This window comes from Phaethon lepturus, unplaced genomic scaffold (genome assembly GCF_000687285.1).
Source record: "Phaethon lepturus isolate BGI_N335 unplaced genomic scaffold, ASM68728v1 scaffold15293, whole genome shotgun sequence".
Lineage (NCBI taxonomy): Eukaryota > Metazoa > Chordata > Aves > Phaethontiformes > Phaethontidae > Phaethon > Phaethon lepturus.
Window position 1 is genome coordinate 52089 of NW_010529847.1, and position 13001 is coordinate 65089.

The following is a 13001-nucleotide window of genomic DNA, read 5'->3' on the forward strand; positions in this document are numbered from 1 at the left end:
TGACTTGAGTTTGAAAGAGAAGCAATCAAGATCCTATTACAAAAATCATATGTTATACTATCTACCTTTTCATCCATTCTTCTTCTTCATTTGCGTGATGCTTAAATTATATAAGAATAATTTATATTCACTTCAATGATACATGATCATCTCAGTTGTGCTTTCTCAGACTCTGCCAATTCATAGAGATACCAAATACAAAGCAAAGACTTAGCACATAAGGAAACTACTGATAAAAGAATACAATAGATCCCTTAAAGATGTGCCATATTTTCTATTGCTTTTTTCACCCCATAAAGAAATAATGTTGCCTCAAATACACAGATGTGAGGAAGAAAAGTCAAGAAAAACAGTCAAAACACTGTACTTAACATGGACTAGACTGGTGACATTTCCCACTCCTTTTCTCACTGATTGCACGGATAGGCGAGTTTCCTAAATGAACAACCAATCTTTGAGCACCACAGCAGTAAAGCCTAAACTTAATCCATATTTAAAACAAACAAACAAAAGACCAGCTCTTGCTTTGCCAATATATTTCTCAAACTCAAAGCCAGTACAAGCTAATCATGGTAGTAAATAAAGAACTAGACTCTACATTTTCAGTATAAAATAAGTGCACCTAAACATCATCCATATTGAATTATTAGTGAATCAAAATGAAGTCTGGAGTATGTCTCAAAGGGTGCTCCCTCCAATAAGAGTCCACTAAAGTCCTCAGTTATCCTTCTGCTTTGTGGCATGATCACCAAACAAGAAAATGGGTTTCATTAGAAGATATATCAACAAATACAAGCTAAAATGTTTACACCTGGGTCTGCCTATAAATCTGTTCTGATATCCAAGGAGACAGGATCAGAGATGGCTGTCACTAAGGCAGCAGGCCCACACAATTCTGCTAGCCACAGCACCAAGGAATTTTCTCGCCTGCGCTCCTCCATCAGTCACACTGGAAAGCATGAGAAATGGACTGTGTAGCTTCAGTATCTCCCACCAACTCTGGCAGTTGCACTATAACAGCAAGAGAAGAAAATGGGATGATGGTGTCAAGCTGCTTATGTGCTCCTCAAGAAGCTTAAAGATGCTGCAGTTTACCTCTCTACACCACAGAGCTAGGAGTCATCACGTCATTTCTGGAGCACGACAAAAAAATCTCCCCCTATTGAATAATGTTTCTTGGCTTGCTTTATCTCCAAGAACCCTCTTTTACAAATATTTGCACACATATCCTTACCACTTACTCCATATGAGACCTGGAGAACTAAACAGGATTAATTCTGCACGAAACCTTCCAGTCTGCTCCCAGGGGACTCCCTTCTGATCACCCAACCAAGAATCTCCAGAACAACCTGCCTACCACAATTATTACCGGCAGGAAATTGTTGGAAAACTGAGGATGTCTTTCGGAGAGAGGAAATGAAAAATACTTTTGATATCACAAACTAAAGCAGAAAATTATTTAAGGAATATTTTCTTAATGTATCTGCAAGCAAATTACTGCAATTTCCCCCACGCATCTGAACCGTTAAAATCTTTTATAGTTACAAGGTTCTTAAAATAGAAGCAAAAGACTTTTACAGGACTGAGGTTCCCTGGTAAGAAGTAGTATCAATTTCACAATGCTAGTGAACATATCTGTATTTTAAAATTGTGACATCTGAACCCATCACCTGTCTACATTAATAATTCCATGTTTGAATGTTATCTTCCCAGTTTCTATACAGTTGATATTACCTGAACTAAGCAAATCAATCCAGTTAGCTTGAGGTGTGTTCCTTAAGATCCTCAGGCTACAGTGGTTAATCCAGAAAGGATATTAAAAACTATTTTAACAGGACTTGAACTCAAGTACAAAAGTATTCCTCATTGGTTTTCTAAGGCCACCAAACTAAAAATGCTCTTAAGTCATGAGACCACTGCTAAATAATAAAGGATTCAGTCATCTTTATAGATCAGAGACCTAGAAGGATTGTATGATATGCCTATGGTCAACATGGAGAATCCATGCAAGAGCTAGAAATAGACCTCAAAAGCCTAGACACCAGTAGATGATGTCCTACTATAATGTTTTGTTCTGTTTAAAAATAGGTAACAGGACCTTACCCCTCTTTTCTCTAAATAAAGGTGTAAATCCACAAAAGTTGAGGCTTCCTGCTGTAGTTCAATAGACTATCTTGGTGTAGGGCCCATTTATTGCCAAGGCCCTTTTGACCACTGAGACCAAGATGTTCCTGTAGTTTCTGTAACCAATGGAGACAACTTGCAGTTTCTATCACCAGTGAGTGATGTGACCAGACATGCAGTCACCTTTGATTTCCCAGGCTAAATAATTAAGTAGCAATTAGTCTTATATTTAAGTATATGCCAAAGTATATTTGGCATGAGCCTAGAACAAGGCTGACTCAAATTCATGCCTGAAAAATCTATGGCAAGGTATCTTTCCATTTTACAACACCCTTAATATTTGGTCACTCACTACAATCAAACACCTAAAATGCATACACAATATCCAAAACATGCCTAAGACATGAGCACACCTCAAACTGAGGTGCCTGAGAATTATCTTGAGAATCAATACAAAAGGTGTCACTGAACTAATTTAGTCAAATATCTTCACAGTAAGATATCTGAAATATCTGACATTCACTGTTACCACACAGGGGGTTTTACCTCAAGATCAATCAGGACATCATTGAATTATACCACATTAACAAACACCATGTCACTATGCAAATATCCAGAAAAAAGTGGGCCCATCACAAGCTACTGTATGAAACCCTACACAGGCCTAAATAATGTCTAAGCTGCTTGTAATGCCCAACAACAACATGCACTACTCCATCTGCTAGCCTTTTATGCTCCAATGAAATTATCTCCAGATTTCCAAACACATCCAAAGTTGTCACGTATGTGACTTCAAAATGCTCATGAGTGCAACTGCAAACACTCTACCATGCACACCTGACAAGAGGAGAAGAAAAAAAGCTTCACTGAAAATAAGCAGATGGTTATCTTTGCTGAAGGTAGTAAACACACTGCCTGCTTTCTGGAAACCATTTTCTAAACATTTATAAATCTAAAAATTTATGTTCATCCAAACAATCATGTAAAGAAAAGTACTGTTTCCTGCATTGCATTTTTTTTTTATTTGCTGAAAATGTGATTTTTATTGTTAATGGTATAAAACACCTAGATGTAATACTTCTGCATCCTCGGTTTCAGACTTCACAGAGCTCACTGCAGAGGAAAAACCTCACATTTTAACATTGCTGTAAAAAGTATTATACATTACACTCGCAAAAGAACCTGAGACAGCAACTGTTGATTTGCTTACTCACTAAGAAGTATTGGGACATAGACAGCATGTTACAGTTACATTTTTCCTCAGACAACATATAGAACAACAGTTTTTCATGTTAATGAAGTTCCTGCTGTGCATGACGTTATTTGACCTTGTCAGAGACAGAATGGTTCATAAAGTTCATTCCTAGACTTCTAACATTTTGTGGAGCTTGCACAAGAAGGGTCGAACTTCATATTCACTTGGAAGGGTACTCAAGTCTCCTTAAGCAAATTGTGTGTGATCTTCTAGAACAAGTTCAGATTAGAATACTAGCACCTCAACCTATCAACATGTACTTTCTAACATTTTAAATAAATCACACAACTGAAGATGTGAGGCTAACATTCTCAGTCTCTTTAAGGAGTAGATTCTTCCCATCACCAAAACCAGAACATCATTAAGGTGCCTGTTCCAAAAATCACTAAAATTAAAACAGTATCATATACTTATCATGAATAAAGATGATTAAGTCAAACTTTAAGAGAGTTGATTAATTAAATTTAGCTAAATAAACAAACTGGTAAGAATATTAATACCTACTTTGGACACCTATCTATCCCAGTGGGGATTAATTTAACAGAATTGAAAATCTAGGACCCAAACTTGCAACTGAGATAGGGCACCAATGTCTGACTGTTATGTGTGGTAAAAGTTATTTAAATGCAACTTGTGTAAACATGCATCTAGATTAATTTTCTAAGAAATGAGAAAAACAAAAATGTTTCTGAAAATGAGAGAGTCACACAAAAACACTAAAAGCAAATAATTTTAAATTAAAATACTAGCTGAGGAGTAGGGAATGACTGGGAAGGTAGTCTTCATACAGAAAAAATAAAGACCACATTGCTAAGAACTAGATTTTTAATATTACGTTCATCTTGAGAGCAAACACAGAATTCTGCTAATTAAGATTTAATTTATCAGGAAACTCAGGACATAATTCGACTCAATGCCTTGTATGTAAAAGCCTTCCAATGCCAGAACATTTTACAGGCAAGATATCAAAGAAAAAAAAAAAGCAACAAAAAACCCAAAACAAAAAAATAAAAAGTACACCACCGTTAGCTTAAAGTGCATGACTTCGCATACCTCAATCCTAAACATTAAAGCTCTGATCTAAAGCTGGTTGTAGCCAATAGCAGATTTTCTATTGCCTTCACTACTTTTCAGGCAGGCTTATTTAACTGAAAACAATTGTCATTGCAAAAGTGGTGAGAGTAGTAGAAACATAAATTCATTTCATTTTCTCATATAAACAAACATGAATATTAGCTTCCACTGAACAACTGGCTTCCAGCGTGTTTCTGTTCTTCTCTGCTTTAATATAACAATGAAGCAAAAATAATCTTGGCAGACAGACAGAAACCAAACCTGAAATATGTAATATTCAGCATTACACAGCGTATTATGTGCCATCCAATCCTGACCAACATTTTTTCATGGTATGTCAGAGTATTTGAAGAAGGACTCAGTCTTTCCAGCCCTCCCTGTTTTAACATTTGCCAAAGTCATCACCAAAAGTATATGTTTGCCACAATCCAATTGTAGTGAAATGAATCCCTCTTTCTTGGTTAGGGACAATAAAGAAAATAAACAGAACAGATACCACCCCTTTGCAAAGGGACATCTGAGTCTCCAGAGGCAAAAACTTCTGTGAACTTTAATACTTAAAGATTATTCTGTTCTTGCCTTAAAGCACTTGCTCTTCCAGCAAACACACATAATTTAAAATTGCTACACCAAGTACACTAATACAGGCCAATGAAGCGGTATTTAATCTGGGTGTTACTGGGATGCAAAGAATAAGAACAAAGCTCTCAATTCATCACCAGCAACTAGCTGCATACTTAACTAGCACAACACGCAATTCAGTCTGAGAGATAATGACACAGGGGGTGAGGGATAACAGGGATGTGTTTTTTTGACAGAAAGAAAGAAAAGGCACAAAGCCATTTGGACATTTCCTTGGCTTTTTATTATTACTCCTGACTATACAGTTACCACAGGTTTGGGGTTTTTCCATTCCACATCACTTGTAAATAACACATTTCAGCATGTAGCTCTTTACAAAGATAGCAGCAAGATCAAGGATGCTCCCCCCCACCCTAGTCCTCTGGAATTTGTTGAACAAGCAAGCGTAAACCTTTGATTTCTTCAAAACTATGCAAGTTACAGGCAGACTAATAGCATTCTGCTATATTTAATTTAAACACAAACCTTAACATCCTCAGAACTTTACTTAACAAAATCACTGGACCAAATAAATTCTTTCAGGTCCCATGTTTTCCCAAAGATCAGAAGAAAACATAACGTGTACAATTCTGTCTCACTGTGACGTCTTAAAGATGCCAAGTCACAATGCTGTTCTCTACGAAAAAGGAATAGCTTGATCAAAACAGACCACATCACAGACCACAACTCTACACAAATAGAAATGCATGTGGTAAACTTCCTCACAGAAAACTATTCCACAAAATTGAAGCTCATAACCCAGGCATCACATAGCAAGAAAATACATGTTCCACTCCTGTTCATTTTTGCTTGACTTACTAAAAGCCTCTACTACTTAGCCTCCTTTTTAAAGGTATCCTGTCTGAAAATGCATTTTTTTGACTGCCATCAGACTGTGAGGTCAGGCTTTAATGTGCCTTCATCCAATAGTCTTCAAATTAATTATTTTTAATATCTGACTACGCACTACTACGCACAAGCTTGGCCAGTTGCCGTAACTGCCTCCCACATTCTCTGGAATAACCATCCACTTGGACTGTTCAACTTTTTACTTTTTGCATTCCTGGTCTCTATTTTCAACTTAAGACTGCTCTCAGCATGATTTAAATTATATTATAAAGCTCACATTCAGATCAACTTCAGTAAATACAAACAACTTGGGTTCAAACATTCAGGAAGTCATAAAATTTTGTATGGAGGAATCTTTTCAAGGCTTTCAAAACTAGGTTACAGTAAGATATTATGAAACAGTTTTAGCACAGCTCATAAAAAAATCTCATTTTCTGATTTGCTGTTGATGGGGTCCTATTATTAATGTCATCAGTAAATACATGTATTTGCGTTTCATTTTCTGTCTTATGGAATCAGATAAATCTCATTTAATCATCAGCAATGAGGCATCTGGAAAATCATACAGCTTTCCAACAAACTTAAAGACCTTCTCATTGCTATAAACCACCCACCATCCCTTCTGAAAACCTGTTCTAGCTCAAGTATTTTATTGATCTAAAATAACCTGTAAAAACATCATGAAAAGGCAAGTGAGCCAGGGCACATTAACATGTAGTGTATTCAGCAAATATTCGTAATAAAAGCACATTGTATTGTTTTGGGTTTAGCCGAGAACAAAGATAAAACCAATTGCTCTCAGTACATAAGCAAAGGAGAGAGGGGAATGAATTGTCCTCACCTTCTCTCCGGGAAAGGATATTTTGGACACATCCCTAGATTAAAAAAAAAAAAGGGGGAGGAAAAAAGGGGGGGGGGGGGGGGGAGGGGGGGCAGAAATGGGGAAGGGGAGAAATAAAGGCACAGGGATTCACAGGCTTGAATTAACACTCATCTAGGAATATTTTGCCACTCACTGTATTTATATTGAGTTTGGGTTTAATAAAATGGGCTTTTAGCATTCTTTCACTCATTGTTCCAGTGTGTAGAATCTATTTACAGCTCAGCTAAGACCATATCAATAAGATGCTCTCTTTATAAGCCGCTCAGCGATGTTAATGGTAGAGGTTTTTTTTTAAACAAACATTTATTTTGGAATAAATGCACAGATAGCACTTTAAACCAGATGTCAAACATAAGCCTTTTTTGTACAGTGACACACAACATAAAAATAACAGTTGTCCTTCCACCTCTAACCACAAAAAGGTGAAAAAGTAGGAAATGAGTCCCCTTCTCAGTGTAAAACAGAACTGAATATGCATTCAATAGAAACTACTTGGCTGGGGGGCCGGGGCGGGGGGCGGGGGAAGGAAAGGAATTCTGCTCAAAGAACAGAAAAGAAAGATTACGAAGAGAGAACAGAAGCACTGAAAAGCAGGTATTTATAACACATTGAAAATGTTGTTCTTGCCAAGTATTTTTCAGTTAGTGTAATCTCCTCAACTGGTAAATTCAGACCTATTTTTGCTACAGGCAAACACAGCTATGACAGGAACTAGGATGGGTTAAGGACCTAATTACAAGATCTACTGTATAAACTACTGTTGCTGCCTAATACATATAAAAAAGTTTAGAAGAGCCCTGAAACACATTATACCTTCATCTGGCGGCAGCACCAGATTTTTATTTTGCTAAAGATCTCACAATTACACATTGCATTACACAGTTGCTAAAATTTAAAAGCTTCACTTACCATACAATTGCCAAACCCTAGCACAAGTGTCACAGCAGGAAATGTTTTGTATTACAGCTGGAGGAAGCTATGAGCTGACACCTGTTGATCAGCATAAATCAGTATCTCAGTAACTTACAATCATCTTCCCATATTCAAATTACTTTTAATTTTCACATTTTTCAGTAATTTTTCTGAAATTTTTTCTGAAAATCACATTTTCATGTTTTGCTTGACTTGATATGCTTCACACTTCATTGATTAGAAATTATCATTTGCTATTTCTTTATCATTTTAAAGAAATCAATCCTCATATGCCCAAAAAGCATATTTTAAAAGCATCAGTAAGTACAAAATCTCACTACAGTATCTTTAAGCTGGGGGAGATGATTTATTACAGTAAAAACTTAATTCTGAGAACACTTTTTGCTAGGTATGATGATGTCATTCTAGACTACTCACTTCCCACATCAGCCTGCAGTCTGTGTTCTCATCCAGTTCCTGTGGCATTCGCTTCTCCCCTGCAAAGGGGCCAAATTTTTCACCCTAAGGAATAATTACAAAAGAAAAAGGATCAGTGAGAAAAAAAAAAAAAAGGCAAGTGAATTACCAAACTCCAGCAGAGGTATCATTTTTAGCTTCAAATGGAAAAGAATAATTTTCCCTTGTCATCCTACTGTATGCCCAGAAGGTACATATCTCTGAGGGTTCAACTTCAAGCTCATTGCCATTCTTTTCACAGTTTGGATAATCTCTTAAAACCATACCTTTCCTCTGCATACTTATTTCCTCTTTTGGAAACACCATTTTTCTTTATTTTAAATAAGGCTGAAATTTCCAAGTCAAATTTCTTACATTTCTTATAAGATTTTCAGGAAGCACCTTGCAATAGACATCCAACTAAAATGTAAAGTATTTGGCAAGCACAAAGTTTACATTAGATTTATTTCCAAGATTATTTGCTACATTACTTTTTGAAGTGCTACAAATCAAAACAGTGAACAACTGAGGTTTTGATCATAGAGAGAGGTTTGTTTAAAAATGTAGGGAGTATGCACATGCCTATGAATTCAATCAAGCTATCATAAACAAAATTAAAACATTATACCACCTGTTAGTCATAACACATACTGTGAAAGTATCCATTGATATGTTCTTCTAAAAGGTTTGGGTATTGCTGTTTTTTTCCTTCACAGACGTCACACTAGCAGCAAGGTAAATTATTTAAATAGAACTTTTTTCTTAAACAGGCCTGACTTCCCTCACCCTCCTTGTGCTTCTTTTCAGCGACAAGCCCTACAAACCGGAATGCAGACTGGAATGTTCCTTTAGGCAGTATTCAGATCGAAAAACTCCATATACTTCTAAGCATTAGAGATTATAACTATATAATGAAGGGCAACTTTGGTGATTCTTCAAAAATAACAGTCTTTTGGCTAGTAAAAGTATCAATTTTTTTCATATGTCCCTTCCCCCAGGCACATTCCATGATCGCAGAAACAGCCTGCTATATGTTTTCCTACTTGTCTTAGTTTTTACAGACTGTCTATGGGTAGAGTGCAGAGGAAGAAGTGGAATGGAAAACTTCTGAGAGGAATGATCCTGGAAACAACCAACCAAATAAAAAAATCCTGATATTTAAAATTAAACCTGAAGAGGTAATAAACAAAGGAAAATAAAATTGGCATTGCATAACAAGGCAACAGAATTGAGGAGCAATATTTTAAAATGTGCGCAATGAAGATTTCATTAGAAAGAACAGCAAAGCAGAAAGTAAAAACACAAGAACAGCAGAAAACAACTGGAGCCCAGAGCAGTAATCAAGAGACAAACATGGGCAGCGAAAGCAAAAGCTAGTGCTACAGGGCTTCATCTCTTTCACTTCTCACTGATCTCCATACCGCTCTTCATTGATTTGCTAATCAAATGATGTCAGGGTTCCTCCCCTGCCAGCTTTATATATCCTGGGATTTAATAAACTGAAATTTCCCCCTTCTTTTACCTTCATCAGCAATAAAGGTAAAAATGGGTCAATACAGTTATATGTGTGCAGCCACCAATGTTCTCAGCTTACACTGAGTGCCACCCAGCAAACATACTGCTGTCTAAGAGGGGCCATGCAGGTCTTACATGGGAGGCAATTTGCTTAGATTGCATTGTTTGCTTACATTAAGGAGGACGACAAATCAAGATGGTGGCAGAGGAAATCTGCTCTGGAAACATATGGTCCTATCTATCTCAGTAAAGATAAGCTAGACCCTTTCTGGAGCAAACACCTCCTGCCAGGCTGAACTGGCTTTTCCCATTCACTTAGAAAGCAATGAGTAGTTTTGGTGCAACAAGGAAAGCAGCTCACTACAGTTGCTGAGCTGTAAGAGGGGGCATAATTGTATCTGCAGAATCTCTTACTACCCATAGTAATTATCAGTAAGAAAGGCAGTTTATTGGACTATAATCTAGATTAGTTCTATAAAAAGAAAAAGACCTCCACAAATTTAAAATGGAAATTATTTGAAGACATGATGAATAAGGAACCTGGAAAGGCTAGTTTCCCATATTCGCTTCAGTCGAAGAATAACAGTTTTGAAGAAAGCATAAAGAGATTAATTTATTCCTTAACTATGTTGGAGGCTTCCACAACCCTCACCCGAGTAATACTTTCATCCCTGCAGTCCAAAGGATCCCTAGATACCTTATAAAGCACCTACAGTGTTCATTTTACCAATCACTGAAGCACACATCACCTCCGGGATTGAAGCACAGCCGACAGCTTAATACTGCATACTGACTCAAAACAAGAAACACCACACATCATTCCTACCTCAGCTACTCCAAACCAATAATCCTCTACTGCAATTATGTTTAAGACCTTCTAAAAGCTCAAAACAATAGCAAAAACAAAAGGCAAGATGTCCACCTCTAAACGTAAAGTAAATGTAACATGAACAGCAGGTGATTCAGCCTTCTAAGTACTTTTCATAGCTTCTCAAATTTAGAGAGAAAGCAGAAATTAGAGACAGCAAAACCTGGTGTCTTGGAACACAAAAGTCCATGAGGGTAAGTGTAATTATTCATTTAGCCTTCCAGAGCATTTTTTTTTCATATATATATATATTTATTAGTCCTAGTTAATAAACATGCCAATACATATTGATCAAAAACATACTAAGACTTCAGCTTCCTTTCTGATCAATAAAAGTGAGGCATATAACACAGCCTAACATCAACCACTGAAATTATTCAAGATATGAAAGGCACATCATTCAAATGTTAAAAAAAGCTACTTCCAACAGTTGATTTCAAGAAAGCAGAAGTCACTAATCTTCTTCCAGTTGCAGCAAAACACTGAGAAATGTAGTGGCTCTCTGATGATTATACCAAGGGCCTTATGATACTGGTGCTGTAACCAAAGTTGGAGAAAAGAAATTACAAGAGAATCACAGCTTTTGTTAAGGTAACAACAACAAAAAGGTTTTCACCTTTTATGATTACAGATAAAAGCCTGAAAGCACAGCGTAATGCCTCAAGGCACAAAAGTAGATGGCAGACAACAGCAGTTGTATTATCACCAAAACTTTGCTAATAGTAGAATTTTCAGAGGCCTACTTCATGATTACTTAGCACTTGGAGAATTGGTACTGCACTTTCTGATTACAAGATCATCTGAAACGTGTTTTACCTTCAGTTGAGACAACTGCAGTTGTGTGATAGCAATAGAGAGAAAACGGTGCAGTATTTGCTATTCAGGAACATCAGATCCTACTTCACAATTAAGTGTCATATTCAACACCTTCTCCCAATCCCAAAGCTCCAAGGAATTAATTTAACAGCTATTAGCTACTCTGTATCATACCCATGAAGTGTAGTACTGCTGCCTCATTACTGGACAGGAGAACATGTTGAGAGTGTTTCAAATGCAATTTTTCTTTCCACGGAAAAGAGTAACACACACCCGGGCTACATCCAGCACATCACCTGTGTTATTTACACCTCCACCCTTCTCTGAACACCTGTGGCAACACACAGTGCTTAGGTTTCCAACCATTTTTAGGAATACCTGTTTCAACCACTGCCTACAGAGCAACTGGAGAGCTGGTTCCTCAGCTTTCAAAGTCTGCCTGTCAGACACATGCTTCTGATCAGGGCTTTGCATACCACAACTGTCTGTGCTACCAACACAGAGGATTCACTGCCAAACAAAGGATAAGGCTGTAACAAACACTGTGACCAGACACTCCTAATACAAACAGATCTTACTACAACTGCCTCTGCCTTCACCTTCTGCATTCCACATGCAGTACGTCACACTTGAAACGTTTCAGTTTTGCTAGGATGTCCCTGTGTGACAGGCTCACATGCAGAGCTGTGCAGGCAGAGCTCCGACAGCATATACTTCACCTGTATAAAGAGAGTTCAAAAGCAACATGGAGTAATTCAGGCAAGAAAATGCTCTATTTTTCCTAGCATGCAGCTCTAATGGTTCAATCGACAATAGTGTAAAGAAAGGGGGCTCAGACCCTGAAGTCTGAACTGACATTCAGAATTCATACTGACATGCGGATGATAATTTCCATGACCTTCACTCTAGAGCTCACTCCATTTCGGTGTCCAGGGATTATTATATGCTAGTAGTGTACAACCTTCCTTGCTGCATGAACTCCCAAAGATTTCAAATGAAAGTTCAGAACCTCAGTGGAAAAAAATTAAGCCAAGTGATATAAAATTGTTCCCTTTCCACCCCCCAGTAACACTCAGGGAAACCCCTAGCCCATGGTGTCTAAGCCTTATTGATGAAACCACTGAAAAATTAGGCAGCCCTCTCAACCCACTCAGAGCCAAAACCAGGACAAAGATGGAAAGCAAAACATACAAAATACACATAAGCGTATACTAATGCAGGGTTAAATAACTTTAGGTATGCTTTTATCTATTCAAACAAGCCACCTGTGTAGTTATAATTGGGATTTTAGATAATCAAGAGACTTTCAATTCAATTACGAGGTGTGAAGGGACATGACCTGCTTGGGGGTACGAGAGACCTGCAGCTCAGCTGAATCACATCTTTCACAAGCCCGACTTTATCATCCCGAAACGATGAAGTAAACCATCTATCGCACCGAGCGCTAAGAGCAGGGAGGCGACAGAAGCCTGGCACCGGCGGGCGGGCACCTCCGCCGCTGAGGCGCACCGCCGTCTGAAGGCGGTTATTATCAAGGAGGCAGCCCTGCCCGGAGGAGCTCTGCCCTCAGAACAGTGCCAGAAACACAAACAAAGTTAAAACAAAAACCCAAAGAGAAAACCCTCCGC

At 37.7% G+C, this 13001-nt stretch overlaps 1 protein-coding gene across 1 annotated transcript in view; it reads right to left on the bottom strand.

The window, feature by feature from the left end:
• Nucleotides 1–12933, bottom strand: part of PRDM5 (PR domain containing 5) — a gene marked incomplete at both ends in the record, with an annotated part of 54947 nt that extends 42014 nt beyond the window's left edge. The window contains 2 exons of the mRNA XM_010284070.1: nt 8157–8240; nt 12754–12933. Coding sequence (XP_010282372.1) covers nt 8157–8240; nt 12754–12933 — 264 coding nt within the window. The remainder of the gene's footprint in view (nt 1–8156; nt 8241–12753) is intronic.
• Between the last annotated feature and the right edge of the window lie 68 nt (nt 12934–13001).